The 20,266-nt window shown below is 42.0% G+C and overlaps 2 protein-coding genes across 2 annotated transcripts in view; one reads left to right on the top strand and one right to left on the bottom strand.

Annotated features, from left to right (window-relative positions):
* Positions 1-20,266, top strand: part of LOC109429325 (RNA helicase aquarius) — a 323,063-nt gene that overhangs the window by 123,796 nt on the left and 179,001 nt on the right. The window lies entirely within an intron of this gene.
* Positions 1,481-20,266, bottom strand: part of LOC109401017 (probable G-protein coupled receptor Mth-like 1) — a 147,574-nt gene continuing 128,788 nt past the window's right edge. The window contains exons 4-9 of the mRNA XM_029860117.2: positions 11,858-11,936; positions 11,220-11,365; positions 2,779-2,923; positions 2,503-2,607; positions 2,025-2,200; positions 1,481-1,959 (exon numbers count right to left, since the gene is read on the bottom strand). Coding sequence (XP_029715977.2) covers positions 1,916-1,959; positions 2,025-2,200; positions 2,503-2,607; positions 2,779-2,923; positions 11,220-11,365; positions 11,858-11,936 — 695 coding nt within the window. The 3' untranslated portion in view covers positions 1,481-1,915. The remainder of the gene's footprint in view (positions 1,960-2,024; positions 2,201-2,502; positions 2,608-2,778; positions 2,924-11,219; positions 11,366-11,857; positions 11,937-20,266) is intronic.

Below are 20,266 nucleotides of genomic sequence, written 5' to 3'. Positions count from 1 at the left end.
GGTAGTTGTCGACGCCGCCGATGGTGATGGTCTTAGCTTGAATTAGCTTGAGGGCACCTCCGGAAAGTGAAGATCGCGAGTAATAGATCTTATGAGGATAATGGAGAGCATATGCGACGAGTAAACGAGAGACACGAAAAAGTCATACTGGATTCGAAATCCGTGCGGATCTTCAGATATTGACCCAGGCCTTCGTCGTCCAAAGGCTCGAGTTCCACTTGCGTTGCGTTGCGTTTATGTGTCCAGGTAACCATTAAGCCATAAAAATGGCATTAAATCAGCTCTATAGTCGAATATAGAAACTGGCTAACATAGCTAATTGGCTCTATATCATCTAATAGAGCTGCTCAAAAGCCACTTTTGGCGCATTATTCGGCTGATATACGGCCAACTTCAAAATTCCGTACCAAGTCTCTGGAGCGAGTGTTGTCAAAAGTGACAAAGAAAGAAGGAAAAATGATATGGGAGGGTGTTGATCGAGTGATGATTTAGTGGTCAATTTGGTGGTGACGAATGCAGGAAGAGAAGTGATGCTGGAGAAGCAACATGTATGTATATAAATGGTCGGAAAACGTTTTCCGACCGGAGGTGGAGTTTGTAGAACAAATAAACTATTAGAGTTGTGCCTGGAACCTGGTCTGGAATCACCACATTTGCTTAAAAGATTCCATTATCTCTTAAAATAGTATTCCGAGCAGCATTTGTCGAATGACAACAATCCTGTTGTCAACAGGATGATCCTGTTCCCCCGATCCTGATCCGGGGATGTATTAATCATGACCGACTTGAGTCTGTTTTGGTTGAAATCATTGATAAAGACGTCATGTACCCCAAGCCCTGTGACAGCACTGACAAACTTTTTTACAGCCTGTAGGCTTTATATAAGCATACAGGGCTTATTTTAGTTTTAACTGTTTATAGTGCCTATAAGTATTAGGAATGCTTACATAGAGCTTTTTACCACTGAACAGCTGTTCAATGAACATTATAATGCTTAGAACAGTGCTTGGGTGTTACCTGGGTGGTTTCAGAGGGCCACCAGGTGCTCCAGACGTACCAAAACATGGTGAGAATCCTGCTCTTCCTGGTGTTCCTCCACGAAGGTGAACTGTAGTGAGATGACGAGAATGTCCGGGACATGGAGTAATTTGGATGACGTAAGACCGGGCAGCTCAAAAGAGAAACTGTTGGTCGATTCATGACCAGAAAAGAGTAGGTATTTTCTTTTGCTGCTCGTGTTGCCTTTATACGTCGTTTCGGTTGACGGATTGACTGTTGACGAATGTCAATTATTGTCGGTCTCTATCGTCGCTCGATGATCGATGATCAAGGTAAAGGATAATTGTTGATCGATGACGTAAAGATGTCGCCTCCATCGTTTCTCGCATAAGTGAACAGTGTTGTAGTATGTAGTATGTAGTATGAGTACTGTATTTACCGAAATGATTGTCATCATACCAGAAAACAAACAAAGCGCAAGACCAATTCAGTTACGTTTATTAAAATCCATAATTTTATGCTTGAGTTATTTCAACACTGCGCATTCAATAAACATTCTCTGTTATCTTCAACTTATCTTAGTGCGATTCTGCTGATTATCAACAATATGATAATAAACTATGTATGTATGCCTTAAGCTTGGAAGCAAACGATCACTATCCTACATCTGTTAACAGCTATTTGCTTATACACAGTATTTGCTACGTACTGCTTTGCTTTAACTAACATCTAACTAAATCTTAAATTGATGAAGTACCTTCGCGTAAGTCACTGTTTCGTGTGTGTTAAGCTTGTTGTTAATCTTCTGTTGCGCTTATTTCCTAGAGACGGTAATGCTGTTGCTGCTGCCTTATGTTGTTTTTGGGGAAAAACCATTCCCCTCCACCGACGTGCACTTCCTGTGTTATTGTTCCATTCACTTGATGATTAAGTCATACTTTCCGTAGTCTCGACCTGCAGCTGGAGAGAAAGTGAGTTTTGATTAACGACAGGGTTGAGTGTTTACTTGAATTATAGCCACCAACCTTCCTCCTCCGCCAGTTGTTCCTGTTCGTCATCCTTGAGCTGGGCCCAGCTGGCCGGATACCGGAAGCAGAGCACCTTCCGTCCGGACAGTTCCCGTTTGATGCGTTGTCGCCAGACGATCAGCACGAAGAATATCAGCACCCCATGCAGGCAGTTGATGGAGTCGATCAGGAACCTAGAGCGAAAAAATAGAACTCAAGTGGTTTCTTTTGTTTGAATTTGGAGCAGTAATAGCGGAAATGCAGATAAGTTACTCTGCAGCAGTGTAATCGCCTTCAACACTGAAGTGCTTTTAAAGAGCATCCCGACTTGGAAGAAACAGCAGTTTATGTTGATTTCATAATATCGGTTGTTTTGAATTTGATCCCATATAACCGATGCGGGAAACGTGCAGAAAGCACCTCAGTTTAGATTCAGTTCAGACATAGCTCCATACTCGGGATGAACTCTCGAAAAATAGCCATTCCACAAACTCACCAGAACCAGGACCGATGCAGACGTCCGTCTTCCACGTGGAAGGAGATGATTTCGAAAATCCAAATCAGTCCGGCCAGCAGAAACAGTTTCAAGTAGAGCATGCATCTGGAATAGAAGATGGTGAAAAAAAAACGAATAGAACGGAATTCTAAAGGGCCTTGTGCCGCCACACGTTTTTGACACTCTTATCTGCTGCCGGCCGTTGTTGTTGCTTGCAACAGTTCAATTTCTCGAGTGGAGAAAAAGGGTGGGGCAGCACGAGCGCACTTCACTTACTTGTATCGGAGTGCTTTCTTTCGATCCGGGCTAATGTCATCGCCGCTGGCATGCAGATGATAGCTGGTCCACACGAAGAGGAAAATGTTGATGCTAAGCATGACGCTCAGCGGCAGATAGACGAAATAGGACTGCTCACGTTCCGCTGCACGGATGGGAATGGAAAAAAAACGAGCGAGTTAGATGTTGGAAAATTGGAATGCAGGAGGAAAAAAAACGGTGTGCAATAACGTCGAAATGGGACATAAATAGGAACATGAAATCGAAAATGGATGCATAAGAGATCATGAAGTTAGTCGCGGTGGGTGGGAGGAGCGGAATGATCCAGCACATATCTTGGAGAAATTGAATTGCTACTGGTGCATCCGTTTGCCGAGAAATCACTTTGGACGAAAAATGTAGCAAGTGGACAAAATATGGATTAGCGATTTGTTGAAGTATATTGGAAAAACTTGTAATTAGAAGGCTCGAGAAGTTGACCTATTGACAAATTAAGAGATGAAATTTGTGAAAAAATCGAGTTTTGGTGGGATTTGAACCCACGACTTCGTATTCGCTAGACCGACGCTTTAACTAACTAAGCCACAGAACAGGTAATGATTCTGCGGAATAGAAAGCCAAACTGTTGACATGAATTATTTGGACATGAATTATAAGCAGTTGTTTGATATTAGCTTTTACATCCTATAGTATACGAAACTATATCAAACCACAGCATAGGGCAATAGGAAACAACTCTCAACTGTCAGACCACACCCGACTTACACGGCTCCAATTCGCAGTGTCCCGGAGCTATCCGGGCCCAATATTCTCGCTATCAATGAGTTCCTCCACTCCTCCCTTCCCCTAGACGACAAACATTTAATCATTCGCGAGTGATTCGGTCGGACCAAGATCGACGTGTGGTATGCTTGTATAAGTGACCAAACAGTGCGATCCTCTCTGTTTATCGGCAATCGTTATCACAGTGAAACCATTTCGTCAGCGCCGATTATAGAGTAGGACAGCCAGCACATCTTCCGCTGATTGGGTCGGCATCACCGAATCCAATGTGAATACCGGCCGCTCAGCAGTTTTTTTTTTGGAGCAGTCTCCACTGTACCAGTGAGTGTATCAGGCTTCAACTATTCTCCGCACTCACAGGCGATACAAAGTGGTCCAGGTCATCCCGAATCTTCGACAAGTTTCGACGCTTAACTTTTCATCGCCCAACAGCTGGCAACCTGCCAGGTCGGAACTCCCATCATTTTCTGGAAACCCTGCTAAATGGCCGTTCTATTGGAGAAGTTTCAAAATATCAACGAGAATTTGCGGCTACAGAGATTCGGAAAACCTCATGAGGTTTCAAAGATGCCTCAACGGAGAAGTAAGGAAGGCGATGAACTGTTGTTTCCTTCTCCACCCGTTGAATGTTCCGGAAATGCTTCGAACTTTGAGCACCCTCTACGGACGACAACAGGCCATCATCGGGACATTGCTTGCGGAGGTACGAGCTACTCCGGCTCCACGAATCGAGAAGTTGGAGACTGTCATCAATTTTGGATTGGCGGTACGGAATCTCTGTGCCCACTTGATAGCCCCGATTGGGCAAGAGATGCATTTAGCGAACCCGGTGTTCATCAACGAGCTGGTCGACAAACTTCCAGCTATCATCAAGCTGGACTGGGCCTTGTATACAGGGCGCGGGGTATGAGCGGATTTGCGGGCTTTTTCGGAGTACATGAACGTCATCGTTGATGCAGCGAGCCGGGTGACGCCGGTCATGGATAAACCGGAGAAATCGAAGGGGAGATCCGTCGTGAAAGCCCATGCGTCGGCAAGCTATACAAGCAAGAGTCACGGGTAGTATAAACCGTGTACGACGAAGACAAGCTACACAAAACCACCCGTTGGAGCTAGTGACAAGACATGCTTGGTTTGTAAGACTAGAGGAAACAAACCGATGGACTTTGGAGAATCGATGGAAAATTACACAGGACCTTCACCTCTGCAGAAGGTGTCTATACCCGCACGGAAAATGGGCCCTGAAAAGTGTCGCTATGCGGTAGGGACGGCTGTAAACAACGCCAATACAAGCTGTTTCAACCCGGCGACCCTAGGAAAGAACGAGAATCTAGTGCATCTTCAAGTGCTGTAACGGGAGTAGTAACTGTCCACCGAAACGGGCACAACAATGTGCTGCTCAGAATCATTCCCGTTATGTTGCACGCCAAGAGCAGATCCGTCCAAACCTTTGCCTTCCTAGACGGAGGATCGGACTCAATTTTACTGGAAAAGTTGCTGGTGGGTTGTCTCGGCGTGCAAGTATCTGTGCTCTCCACTGTGGACCAACGAAGTTAAAAGAACCGAGAGAGATACCTGGAGGGTCCACTTCAACATCTCCGGAGTAGGGCAAGGCAAGCAGTTCCAATTAAGAGGCGTACAGACCGTGGAGAGTATGGACCTACCCCACCAGACAATTCACTTCGAGGAACTTGACGGTTGATTCGCTCATCTACGAGGGCTACCTGTCGTGAGTTATTGCGATGGAGTTCCGGGTATCCTAATCGAACTAAACCCAAGGTGTAGACTTCCCAATGACCCGGTAGTCACCCTAACCAAGGCTAGGTTCGCTAGGATAGGTGGTATTCGGCCGTACCTGGACCCTTGATCAAACCCAACGTCATCGGGTCCTGCACGTCTGCACCCATTCCCACGGCGACGACCTCAACGAACTTCTCAAGCACTTCTTCTCTACGAAGAGCGTAGGAGTGTCTACGGCGAAGGTTACGCAATAAGCGGATGATCAACGAGCATGAGAAATTCGGGAATCGACAACGGTTCAGACTTTCTCTGGTAAATACCCTTTCTTACAGGCCTTCTTTGGAGATACGATGGCGTCGAGTTTCCGAATCATCTTCCAATGGCCGAGTTACGTCTAAAATGCCTTGAATATCGCCTCACCAGATCACCAGAACTCTACGGTAAAATGAGGCAGCTGATGGCCGATTATCGAGTGAAAGGTTACGCCCATAATGCCACACAACGGAATCAGATTCAGATTCCAAATGCGTCTGGTGCCTACCCTTAGGGGTGTTCGTAAACCCAAGAAAATCTGATAAACTTCGCGTAGTCTGGGATGCAGCCACCGCAGTTCAAGGAGTCTCGTTCAATTGACAAGCACAGAGGTTCCTGCATGGTTTCACGTAATCGCCGTACTCCACTCAATATGCCAAGAATGTCAACGCCGTATAGAAGTTCTCGAGCGCAGCCGTTGCGATCATGGAGAACCATTACTTCGACGACTATTTGGATGGCGTCGACCGTGTCGACGAGGCGGTACAGCTGACATCCGATGTTAAATGGTTCATGAACGAGCAGGATTCCAAATACGACCCTTAACGTCGAACTCTCCAGAACTGCTCGAGTGAATCGTAGAACAGAATACCCAAGCAGTGAAAAGCTTCGTGATGGACAAAGGCAGCCAGCAGGAACGTATTCTAGGAATGGTCCTGCTGCCAGGCGAGAACATGTTCTCGTACACGACGGCCTTCCGTAGCGATTTGGAGCGCCTTTTGACACAGCCGTCATCCCTACCAAGCGAGAGGTTTTACGGCTGGTAATGAGTCTGTTCGACCCTCTGCTGGGGCTCATGGTATCTTTCGTCATTGAAGGAAAAGTTATTATGCAGGATGTTTGGAGAGCAAAGGTTGGCTGGGACGAACGTATCCCCGCTGAAATCATCCCTCGGTGGCAGCAGTGGCTGGAGGTGCTGCGGCCACTGGATAGAGTGAAGATTTCTTCACTTTACAGCAAGGAAGGATAAAAAGAAGTTCGATGTTGCTTGGTTGGAGCTAAGATAGAAGTTGCTTCCTTGAAACAACTCTATATACATCGCTTGAAGCGTCAGGCAGCTAAGATTGGGGCGCGGCCAATGAAGACAATTGCCGACATCTACACCATTGCAAGCAAGCGCAGAGTACTATGGCGCTATTCACGAACTGTGCTTTAGTGGATCCGGTCCGATTAGAGACGATATTGCCAGTTCGTGGCATTCCGCGTCACGGAGATACTGGAGGAGACGAGTGCTGCAGATTGGACATGGGTACCATCCAGGCAGAACGTGGCGGATTAAGTTACCAAGTGGGGAAAGAGCTCCAACTATTTTGAAAGTCAAGAACGCTAGAAAGTCAGTGGCCCGTGGAAGATTCTGGGATGGAGGATTGTACGACCGGAAAGTTGCGGAGCGTCCACGTCAATGTCAATGGCAAAAAATCCCCAAATGGAGGAGAGCCGACCTACTGATACTACATTAACATGCAGATTTCGATGCAGCCTATACTGAAGTTGCAACGGTTCTCCAAGTGGGAAAGACTGCTCAAATCGATAGAGTATCTTCTTCGGTTCTACAACAACTTCCAGCGAAAAAACGACGCTTACTTTGAAATCCACGTGGTTGCTCTCTCGAGCTTAGAGTTGATTGCAGCGGAGCATTCCGTCTGGAGGTTGGTGCAGGCAGAGGCTCTTTACGACGAGATCCGTACTCTACGCAAAAAAACAGTCCGTTCCCGAAGGCCAGCAGACAACTGTGGACATGAGTAGCCATATCTAAATACAAGCTGTCACCGTTTATCGGCGAAGGAGATCTCATGCGGAAGAATGAACGAATAGCACCGTACGGTACGAAGTAGTCGTCCGGAAGGCTACGGAACGCTGCAGTCGCTGCTCAAGTATTGCCTCGGGTTCAGGAAATGGAACCGCTACCGGTGTCCCGGATCACTCCCTACGTGAGAGCTTCCACTTTCGTAGGACTGGACCATTTCGGACCACTGACAGTTCGCGTTGGACGAGCGAAAGCAAAGCTTTGGGTGGCCTTGGTTACTTGCCTGACCACCAAGGCTATCCATTTGGAGGTTGCGGCTTCGTTAAGTACGGATTCCAGTAAGCAAGCTATACGCAGGTTTATCGCAAGACGAGGAGCTCCCCAGGAAATCTATTCGGGCCAGGGTGTGAATTTCCAAGGTGTTCGCAGTTAACTAGACAAAGAAATACGGTCTGTCAATGATTCGTTGGCTTCCACCATGGCCTACCAAAGGACCCAATGGAAGTTCAATCCCCGTACGCTCTTGGGTGGCGTGTGGGAAAGGCTCGTGCGCTCCGTTAAGAAAGGGCTTAGTTGTTAACTAACGGATAGTAAAACCGACGATGAAGCTTTGGCTACTGTGCCTGCCGAAGTAGAATCGCTGGATGATTCATACCCATTGACAAATTTGCCCCTGGAAAGCGAAGAGCTCGAAGCCTTGACATCCAACATTCTTTTGCTCCTGAACTGCAGTGGAGTGGTTCAACCTGCTGTGCGACCGACGGATGAAGCAGCAGCTCTGTGTTCCAGTTCGCTGGAATTTTTGGACAACTTCTGGAAGCGTTGGCTCAAGGAGTTTCTCCCGGTGATATCTCCTCAGTCAAAATTGTCAACCCAGGTAACATTTTTTAGTCAGATAGACTAGAAGGGATTCTTGAGTCCGTCATAAAACCAAAGCAAAGGATATTTGGTTTTATTACGGTTGTCAAAACCTCTACAAGGCTAATTGCTCATCAAAATGTTACGCAAGGTTGAAGTCGGCGATTTGGTGATGATTGCCGGCGATAAGGAGCAAAACAACTGGATGCGAGGAAAAATACTCCCAGTATGCATTTCCAGGGAAGGACCGGCGAGTTCGGCGAGTCGACGTGCAAACTACGATGGGAGTTCAGCTACGTCCGGTATCGAAGTTGGCGCTATACTGAACGTCGCTGTAGATCCAGGTATAGCTGAAGATCCTGGCTGCAATGCAGGTGGAGGTGTTTTCGCGACCGAACCCATGGTGTTCCAGTACCGCTCAAGTAGATGCGCTGTAGTATACCAACTACACTGGAACCTCTTTTTATGCACATGGCTAAGACTGCATAAATAAAAATGAGCATTATTTAACCCTGAAAGGGATACCTTCATGGCCTCAGTTTCGTCACCTCGCTGAGTGTGTTCCATCAAAGACGAGCTCTGAAAGGCGCCTGGGGTCCAATGGACCTCAGATATCCCTTTTAGAGTTAAATAATGCATAAAAAAGGGAAATTTATGCATAAATAAAGTTTAGGCTTTAATGAGGGAATCCACATAGTTCGCGAGAACAGGTCTTGCTCCTGTGCATTTGAGGTTGGGCTAAGAGGGTTTCCAGAATGTTCCAAGGAAGCCCAAAAAGGGGTTCTAAGGGGCTTCAGGGGAATAAGGTTTTTATTTTTCAGGGGGTTTGAGGAGCCTTTTAAGGGCATTCTATCAAGATTTGTTGGCGTTTAAATCGGATTACGGGGAATTCAGGGGCATTTCAATAGTATTAGGGGGGGTTTCAGGGTCGTTTCAAGGGCCGTCAATGGCAATTCAATGGATCTCAGGAGCCTATGAAGGGCGTTGCCAGGGGTTTACGGAGCATTTCAAGATATTTTAGAGTCATTTAAGAGAGTTTCGGGGTGTTTCTGGAACATTTTAAGGGCGTTCCTAGAGGTTTTAGGAGCGTTCGATAGCATTTCAGAGGCGTTTCAAGGGCTTTTCAGGGGCGTTTCAAGGGATTTTCAGGTGCGTTTCAGGGGGTTTACGGGCCCTATTAAAGTCGTCCACAGGGTTTCAGAGGCATATAAATACGCAGAAAAAAAAAATATTGAACTCAAAAATAAAGTGCAGGGGCGTTTCAGAAGATATGCGATGAGGTCCCAACCTCCAAAACTTCTTGAAATGCGTCCAAAATCCCCCTTTAATCCCCTCGAACCCCATGTAACGCACCTGAGAGGCTCCGAAACCCCCGAAGACTCCTCCTTAACGCTTCCGTGACGCCTCTGAATTCCGCCGAAAATGCTCTGAAACTTCCTGAAATGCCTCTAAAACCTTCCTAAACCCACTCGGACCCCATGTAACGCACCTGAGAGGCTCCGACACCTCCGTTACGTCCCTGAACCCCGCCGAAAACGCTTTGAAACTTCCTGAAATGGCTTTAAAATCCCCCGTAAACCCCCTCGGACCCCATGTAACGCATCTGAGAGACTCCTCCGAAAACCCCCCTGAGATTTCCTGGTAATCCGCTGAAACCTCTTAGGACCCACTGAAACGCCACTGTAACCTTTCTTCGCTCTCCCCTATAAACACCCTCTGACCGCTGTTGCAATAGTTCCCGTCATTATTAAGTATTCTTATGCACAAGCTTTTCCTTGTTTTCATGTAGGACATAAAAAGGTGCATAAAATAATAAAAAAATGCATAAAAAGAGGTTTTAGTGTACCAACACTATAGCAAATCTACCGCTATGAAAAACTTAGTTCTATAATTGTTGAAATTCATTTTCCTAAACCTGTTCGTAAATGAATTTGAAATTACCTACAGCTAAACATAAAACAATGAAGAATAATGTTACAAACTAAAAAACTGTAAGTTAATCTTAATTTATTACTGCGTCCCACCATCCAGAAAAGCATTCGATTTACTGACTCTACCAATTTGGCATTATCGCATCCAAACTACAGCCCCGCTAGTCACATTAAGGCGCATTTCTAATCTAGAAGATCGCGATATCCACACCGTTTTCCGTTTCCTTGTTATTCCTACGAAGATTCTACACCCACCGCGCTTCTAACCACCCCCACTCGCCGCAGGAGTCCCAAATCCAATAAGTATGATAATTTCGCACTACGTATCGGTTCAACCCATAAACATTCGAGGAAATTGTCTTGGGGCACTGGGGGTAAGAAGCCCATCCCCTGAGCTTAGTCAAATAGACCAATAATAATTATAATAATGACAAAATGACCCCCATTTTTGTACTCATCGAGTACTTATAAAAATGTTGGTTTTGTTATGATACGAACTTTATTTTTTTAATTTTTTTTTTCATTTTTTAAACCAGTTTTTTATACTAACTTCTCAACCAACTTCTGACAGAATTTGAATAGCATAGTGTACTTCGCTCACTAATTCAAGCCCACAATTGTGTGATTAGTGTACTCATTTATAAAAAGTGCTACTGTACGCTTTAAACATGTTTTTTTTTATTTTTTTTTATTTTTTAACCAATTCTTGACACCTATTATACAGTACATTCATGTCAACTCATTTTTCGCATAACTTCTGCCAAAAGGTAAATAGCATAGACAACTTGGCTAACTAAAATTAACACTAATAAAAAAATGTTATATTGAATGGTTCGAACTGTTCATTTTTGTAAAAAAAGAAAAAAAAAACAAAAATCTGTCACGCCAAAATTGCATGAAAAGTAACATAAACAGTGTTTAAGTAAAATGCGCTAATTCAAATGCCAAGTAGCATTTTGAATCTAACGTGGTAAACCTCACACAAGTGTGGGCATATTACCACCAATTCCCCTATTCGTATGAGAATATCCCCAATGGAATGAGCAGAAGCACAGGGCCAGGACACTTACTCCGGAACCAGCAGGATATTTCGCCGAACGTCGGATTCCGCATGTGGTAGATGTAGACCATGGCCGTCAAGGTGAGCGCCACCGTGTGTGCGTAGATGTGATTCAGGACGTACCATGCCTTCTCGCGAATTTTCCACCGCCGTGCACTGTGAATTTATAGATAGCAAGCAGAAAGCGGAAGTTGGGAGATTTGAAAACGGTTGTTATTGAGCGAGACGGGAAAGGGAATGATTGGCGCGATTTACGCGCGGTCGATTCCCATCAGCATCAGCGTCAAGGCGCGCGCGGTTGTCTAGTCTAGTCAGGCTGACTAAGCGATTCGATGGGATTCCTGACAGACGGTTCGGCGGTCAGCCTGCGTAAGGGAAAATGGCTATATCCGTTGCTGCTGCATCCGAGCGAGCATATGCAAACGTGTTGGTCATGCTGGGGAATTATGTAAAAATCTGGGCTACATGCCGCGCCGTCGTCCGGTCCTACGTCATTTGAATGATGACCAACAATCACGGTCGAACTTGACTCATCCATTCGTCATTGTCAATCAGTCAGTCAGTCAGGAAGGGCAGAGTAGGGCACAGCTAGACCTAGATATATCTAGAATAGACGAACGCGGGGGGCATCTTGAGAACATTACTCACACTGTCAACTTCCAGACGTTGGCCATCACCGTGTTCAGCCAGGCGAAGTAACTGATCATGAAGAAGTACATCAGGAAGGCTGGAATGAACAAGAAATGGAAACGTTAGTCAATTGAGGCAGAGGTTCCCAACTGTTTGATTGCAAACATTGCCATTTTCTCTTTCAACTGGATCTGCTTTCGATTGAACTGGATTGGTTTTGCATTAAATTTGGATTGGATTTGGATTGGATTTGGATTGGCTTTGGATTGGATTTGGATTGGATTTGGATTGGATTTGGATTTGATTTGGATTGGATTTGGATTGGATTTGGATTGGATTTGGATTGGATTTGGATTGGATTTGGATTGGATTTGGATTGGATTTGGATTGGATTTGGATTGGATTTGGATTGGATTTGGATTGGATTTAGATTGGATTTAGATTGGATTTAGATTGGATTTGGATTCGATTTGGATTGGATTTGGATTGGATTTGGATTGGATTTGGATTGGATTTGGATTGGATTTGGATTGGATTTGGATTGGATTTGGATTGGATTTGGATTGGAATTAGATTGGATTTGGATTGGATTTGGATTGGATTTGGATTGGATTTGGATTGGATTTGGATTGGATTTGGATTGGATTTGGATTGGATTTGGATTGGATTTGGATTGGATTTGGATTGGATTTGGATTGGATTTGGATTGGATTTGGATTGGATTTGGATTGGATTTGGATTGGATTTGGATTGGATTTGGATTGGATTTGGATTGGATTTGGATTGGATTTGGATTGGATTTGGATTGGATTTGGATTGGATTTGGATTGGATTTGGATTGGATTTGGATTGGATTTGGATTGGATTTGGATTGGATTTGGATTGGATTTGGATTGGATTTGGATTGGATTTGGATTCGATTTGGATTGGATTTGGATTGGATTTGGATTGGATTTGGATTGGATTTGGATTGGATTTGGATTGGATTTAGATTGGATTTGGATTGGATTTGGATTGGATTTGGATTGGATTTGGCTTGGATTTGGATTGGATTTGGATTGGATTTGGATTGGATTTGGATTGGATTTGGATTGGATTTGGATTGGATTTGGATTGGATTTAGATTGGATTTGGATTCGATTTGGATTGGATTTGGATTGGATTTGGATTGGATTTGGATTGGATTTGGATTGGATTTGGATTGGATTTGGATTGGATTTGGATTGGATTTGGATTGGATTTGGATTGGATTTGGATTGGATTTGGATTGGATTTGGATTGGATTTGGATTGGATTTGGATTGGATTTGGATTGGATTTGGATTGGATTTGGATTGGATTTGGATTGGATTTGGATTGGATTTGGATTGGATTTGGATTGGATTTGGATTGGATTTGGATTGGGTTAGGATTGGATTTGGATTGGATTTGGATTGGATTTGGATTGGATTTGGATTGGATTTGGATTGGATTTGGATTGGATTTGGATTGGATTTGGATTGGATTTGGATTGGATTTGGATTGGATTTGGATTGGATTTGGATTGGATTGGATTTGGATTGGATTTGGATTAGGTTGGATTGGATTTGGATTGGATTTGAATTGGATTTGGATTGGATTTGGATTGAATTTGCATTGGATTTGGATTGGATTTGGATTGGTTTTGGATTGGTTTTGATTTGGATTGGATTTGGATTGGATTTGGATTGGATTTGGATTGGATTTGGATTGGATTTGGATTGGATTTGGATTGGATTTGGATTGGATTTGGATTGGATTTGGATTGGATTCGGATTGGATTTGGATTGGATTTGGATTGGATTTGGATTGGATTTGGATTGGATTTGGATTGGATTTGGATTGGATTTGGATTGGATTTGGATTGGATTTGGATTGGATTTGGATTGGATTTGGATTGGATTTGGATTGGATTTGGATTGGATTTGGATTGGATTTGGATTGGATTTGGATTGGATTTGGATTGGATTTGGATTGGATTTGGATTGGATTTGGATTGGATTTGGATTGGATTTGGATTGGATTTGGATTGGATTTGGATTGGATTTGGATTGGATTTGGATTGGATTTGGATTGGATTTGGATTGGATTTAGATTGGATTTGGATTCGATTTGGATTCGATTTGGATTGGATTTGGATTGGATTTGGATTGGATTTGGATTGGATTTGGATTGGATTTGGATTGGATTTGGATTGGATTTGGATTGGATTTGGATTGGATTTGGATTGGATTTGGATTGGATTTGGATTGGATTTGGATTGGATTTGGATTGGATTTGGATTGGATTTGGATTGGATTTGGATTAGATTTGGATTGGATTTGGATTGGATTTGGATTGGATTTGGATTGGATTTGGATTGGATTTGGATTGGATTTGGATTGGATTTGGATTGGATTTGGATTGGATTTGGATTGGATTTGGATTGGATTTGGATTGGATTTGGATTGGATTTGGATTGGATTTGGATTGGATTTGGATTGGATTTGGATTAGGTTGGATTGGATTTGGATTGGATTTGAATTGGATTTGGATTGGATTTGGATTGAATTTGCATTGGATTTGGATTGGATTTAGATTGGTTTTGGATTGGTTTTGATTTGGATTGGATTTGGATTGGATTTGGATTGGATTTGGATTGGATTTGGATTGGATTTGGATTGGATTTGGATTGGATTTGGATTGGATTTGGATTGGATTTGGATTGGATTTGGATTGGATTTGGATTGGATTTGGATTGGATTTGGATTGGATTTGGATTGGATTTGGATTGGATTTGGATTGGATTTGGATTGGATTTGGATTGGATTTGGATTGGATTTGGATTGGATTTGGATTGGATTTGGATTGGATTTGGATTGGATTTGGATTGGATTTGGATTGGATTTGGATTGGATTTGGATTGGATTTGGATTGGATTTGGATTGGATTTGGATTGGATTTGGATTGGATTTGGATTGGATTTGGATTGGATTTGGATTGGATTTGGATTGGATTTGGATTGGATTTGGATTGGATTTGGATTGGATTTGGATTGGATTTGGATTGGATTTGGATTGGATTTGGATTGGATTTGGATTGGATTTGGATTGGATTGGATTTGGATTGGATTTGGATTGGATTTGGATTGGATTTGGATTGGATTTGGATTGGATTTGGATTGGATTTGGATTGGATTTGGATTGGATTTGGATTGGATTTGGATTGGATTTGGATTGGATTTAGATTGGATTTGGATTGGATTTGGATTGGATTTGGATTGGATTTGGATTGGATTTGGATTGGATTTGGATTGGATTTAGATTGGATTTGGAATGGATTTGGATTTGGATTTGGATTTGGATTTGGATTGGATTTGGATCGGAATTGGATTGGATTTGGATTTGGATTTGGATTGGATTTGGATTGGATTTGGATTGGATTTGGATTGGACTTGGATTGGATTTGGATTGGATTTAGATTGGATTTGGAATGGATTTGGAATGGATTTGGATTGGATTTGGAATGAGTTTAGATTGGAATTGGATTACACTTAGATCGGGTTTGGATTGGATTTCAATTAGATTTGGATTGGATTTGTGTTCAATTGGTGTCAAGTTGTGATGGCCTCGGCCACGTGCTTGCTAGTAGTGATCAATTTTTATTTTTTCGTTGATTGTTGATGAATACATAGTCGAAGTTTTATGATCCTATAATTGTTTTGGCCACGTCCTTGCAAAAAGATGTTTCATTCACATAGGGTTTACGATATGAGTTTTCTTTTCATTATTTGACTTTGTCAAGATGGGAGTATTTACTATTCAAATTCAAATGACAAATTGCCCCGGCCACGTCCTAACAGATCAAGATGTTTTACTTCTGGTAAAATTTAAGTTTGAGAACGCCTGCTTTGAGGTGAATTGAAATCGGCTACACCAACATTCTACCTGTAACATCGATTCCCATGAAATGGAATCGGTTCGCCATTCAGGCGCGTGGTTGCCGCTGAACCAAATGTTACGAATCAAGGGACACATAAATCCAATCCTGCCAGGAGAGCAGTCGCAGCTCGTCAGTAGTGGATTGGATTGCAGCGTGTGCGTCCGACCCCACAGGCAATAAATTATCGTTTGGGGCTTTCCCCGTTCATGCCAGACGCTCTTTGCTGGTCGATGAGTCAGTCACTTACTAGTGGTCAGAGTGGTTCGAGTGATTGGGGATCCTTTTTATCCTTTTTTTTTGCTGCTTCCTTGTCGAACACGGTTGTCACTGCAGCCAGCAATGGCGGTGGTGATGAAAATACAGAGTCCCTTGTCGGTCCCCTACAGAGTCGGTGACATTATCGGATATACCAATAAACCAGCTCGACCTTTTTTCTATTCACTTGAACAAACTTGTTGAAGCGGGTGAAAGTACACTTTAGAAAAACTCGCGGCAGTTTCTTATTGACACACGCGAAACGAGAAACGTGCCTGACATGGGGTCATGACAGTGATGCCAGATTGATTCAAATGGGCAACACTCATCAAAATTTCTCAAATTTTCCTAGCAAATCTTCCATAACTGAAGAAAATTTTGAATTCAACCATTTATTAGCCAAATTTCGTATTTCTTTGCGAACGTGGAATTTTGCTGGCAACACTTCCTCCCCAACATATGTCAGCTGTTCAACCCAGTTTCCGTTCCCGTAGAGATCAATTTCCCGGATATCGAGTGAGGAGATTCCACCAATATCTCCCCTGCTCTCTCGCTCTCCCCTCCCCCTGTTTCAATCGGAAGTGGTGCGAATTGTTTTCTCACGTTTGACGGCTGAAACTGCACCTCGGATGGATGGTGTCGATAACTTCGTACGACGACTTTGATGTTATCGTTGCGAGCTGGGGTTTTCTCCGAACTGGCCTGGAAAGGGGGGGACCAGACGGTTGGTTGGTTGATTGATTGAACCAGCAGAGACTTCTTCCCGGTTGGCCTCAATTGGGTATGGGCACTTGACACGTGAAATTGCCTTTTGAGTTGGGAATGGGGTTTTGTGCGGTTCACCGACAGCTAAGGAATTGGAACATAAGATGGGCTGTTTCTTTGGAAGGTCGTAGGATTTTTTAACCTTTTTCTTGGAAAATCTGGTCTTTTGAATAAAATCGGTCGTTAATGGAATGGAAAAACTTTTTTTTTAAATTTGTACGTGACTATAACAAAACAAAATAACAGTGTTTGGTATAATTTTGCTCCTGATTTCAAAGATAAAACTGTTCATCTGCTGCATTTTCTTTAGATCTACGTCAAATCATAACCCATTTGAAACTTATTCTGGTATTTTGCTTTCTTTACAGGTATGTCCCAAGGCGTATGTGCACGAACCATGTAAATCATTCGTAGTTTGGTAAGATTTTTGCTATGCTTGTTAATCCCCGAGAAACAGTAATATTGTCGATTTATAAGTTCTGTCATTGATGTCGTTGAAGTTTCTATCAAATAGTTGCACTTGAAGGCTAGATGATGAGCCACGTGCAAAAGTAAAAAAAATAATAATTTCATAAAAGTTGCATCCTGATTTTTATTTTCAGTCAGTAGCTTCTTCCGACATTTTTTATAAACTCCTTTATCGTTCAATTTTTTCATAGATTTTTTTAAAGATTTTTCGGGAATTCAGAAATTTTAGATTGATTTGAAAAATTTCTTAAAAAACTTCCCCAGAGCCTTTTAAAAAAAAAATCCTCCATGAATTTTACTGAACATTTCCGCAAAAAGTAGTTATTATTTATCTCTAGGAAAATTCTCGGAGATTTTTTCCAGATATTTTTTATTTCAAATTTTTAACTCAAAAGTTTTTTTTTGCGAAAATCTTTTTTTAACTTTTTTTTGAAATTTCGTCAAGAAACTGCTCGCATCTCTTTGCCTTCCTATAGGGTTCAGAAGATATTTTGCTGTGGCATGTCTTCTAAATTCTGAGAATTATATTCAGATGAAGTCTTGAAAGAATCCTCGGAGGAGCTCGTTATCGTATTTTTGGAAATATTACTAAATAAATTGTCAAGAGAAATATTCAGAGTACATTATTGGAGGAATCTCCAAATAGTGTTACGAGTGCTAAAGGAAAACAACGGAAATCAATAGTTATATTTCGAAGAGTGTTGATCGTAATTTCTCTCTTTCTCGCTCTTGTCCCTGGAAAATTTCCCAGAAGAAATATTGGGAAAATTTCGGGATTTTTTTTTGAAGAAATGTGTGCAAGAATTCTCTGTGGAATTCTTAGATAAATCTCAGGAACGCTTAAGAAACCAAGCAAATCTTGAGAAATTTCTAAAGAGGTGCCCTTAGGAATTCCAGAAGAAGTCTTAAAACTATCAACTGGTAAATTTCTTGAAAGAATTTTTATCTTAATTGTAAACTGGTAGAATTTTTGAAGGAATCATCATAGGAATTTCTATTTGAGTTGACGGAGAAATGTTAAGATTCTTCTGGACAATATTTGGAAAAAAAATCCTCAGAGGAGCTTCAGGGGGACTCCCTAAAGATTTTTTTTAAATTTTATATGGAATTTCTGGAGGACCTCATATAATTTTTTAGGGGAGTTCTCAGAGTAGTTTCTGAAGGAATTTCTGTGAAAACCCTCGGATGAACTTTTGGAGGAGGAACTTCTTTCGAGAAAATCTCGTTAACATTTACGAAGAGATGATCAGATTAGTCGTAGAATTATGCTTTGGTAGAATCCTTGAAAGAATTTATGGATGAATCATCATAAGAATTTCTATTTGAGTCAACGGAGAAATGTAAGGATTCTTCTGTAGAATATCTGGGAAAAAAAACCTTACGAGGAGCTCCTGGAGGATTCTCCGAAGAAATTTCTTGGAAAAATTTTAGAAGAAATTTCGAGAGAAAACCTCACATAAATTTGTTTCTGAAGGAACTTCCGGGAAAATACTTGGATGAACTTTTGGAGGATCAACTTTTCGTTAACACTTCTGAAGAACTTTTCGGAAGAATTTCTTGATAACTTCTCGGAGAAATCTATGAATATTTCATTTTCGATGCACTTCTAGAGGAATTCTCAGAGTTTTGAAGAAATCGTCGCAGGAATTTTTAGAAGAATGTTTATGGAATTTATAGAGGAATCCAGTTTTGCATAATAGTTTATAGAAATCATCGGAGAAATTGGTAAAATTTTGTCTTTGAGGGTAGAAAATGCTAGATGAATTCCAGAAGAAAAAAAACTGAAGGATGCACACAATTCAGGAGGATTCTTCGGAATCACTAATGGAAGATTAAAAATAAATAAAACACTTAAAAATTTCGAAGTTTCTGGAGGTATTTGTGGGGAAATGCTCGGATGAATTTTTGAAGGAGGAATTCCTTTCGAGGTAATCTCGTTAACATGTTTAAGGATCTTTCGAACGAATTGTTTGATAATTTCTCGGAAAAAATGTGGATAAGTTTTTGGATGCATGATTTATGGAGGAATTCTCATAAAATTGCTTCGCAGTATTTTTGCATGCAATTTTAAAGAAATCACCGTATAAACATCAGAAAAATTATTAAATTATGCCTTTGGGGGTACTTCAACAGAAATCTTTAGATATGCTTCTGAAGAACTGTTGCTAGACGAATCCCTGGAAAAAACTCTGAAGGACGGACACAATTCTGGAGGATTCTTCGGAATAATTTATAGAGGATGTTTTTTTTTGTGGAAAATCGTCGACGACATTTCTTAAGACGTTCTTGGCAAAATCCTCGATGGCTTTTTAGTGAAAACCATGGGCAAATATTCGTTGAGCTTTCAGGAAGACAGTTGTTAATAAAGCTCTCGGTTAAATTTTGGAAGAAATTATTTGAAAAAATCTAGAAGAATCGTTGGAGGAACGCTTGGAGGATTTTTTTTAGAAATTCTCAAACAAATCCTGGGAAAAAAAATCAATAAGTGTTGCCTGGGGATTTTTGCAGCAGCTTTCCAAGTAAGTTCTGGATGTATCCTTTGAAAAATTTCTTGAGAAATCCTCGAATGATCTCTCAAAACAAATCTTTGGTGGAATTGCCGGAGACATCTTCTGGGAATTTTCTTGGGCAAAGATTTCTGATTTTTTCTACATAGAATGTTTTGGGAACTTCTAAGAAATTCTTAGAAGAATCCTCGTACACTTTTTAATGAGAAACAACGGTTGACTTTCAGAAGGATACTATGTTAAAGACCTCGGTGAAATTTCGGAAGAAATTAATGAAAACATAATCTGGAAGAATCGGTTGGAAGAAATTCTATGACAAATCCTGGAAAAAAAATCTATAAATGCTGGGAATTTCTGCTGCAATTTTCCAAGTAATTTCTGGATGAATCTTTTGAGAAATTCCTAGAGAAATCCTCGAAGGATCTCTTGTGGGCTTCGTGGCCGTGCGGTTAGCGGAATCAGCCGTCTAGGCGTTTCGTAAGCCTCGGAGTGCG

Source organism: Aedes albopictus, chromosome 1 (genome assembly GCF_035046485.1).
Source record: "Aedes albopictus strain Foshan chromosome 1, AalbF5, whole genome shotgun sequence".
NCBI classification, from domain to species: Eukaryota; Metazoa; Arthropoda; class Insecta; order Diptera; family Culicidae; genus Aedes; species Aedes albopictus.
Note: the sequence above shows the minus strand (reverse complement) of the source record. Positions and strands in the feature narration are given on the sequence as shown.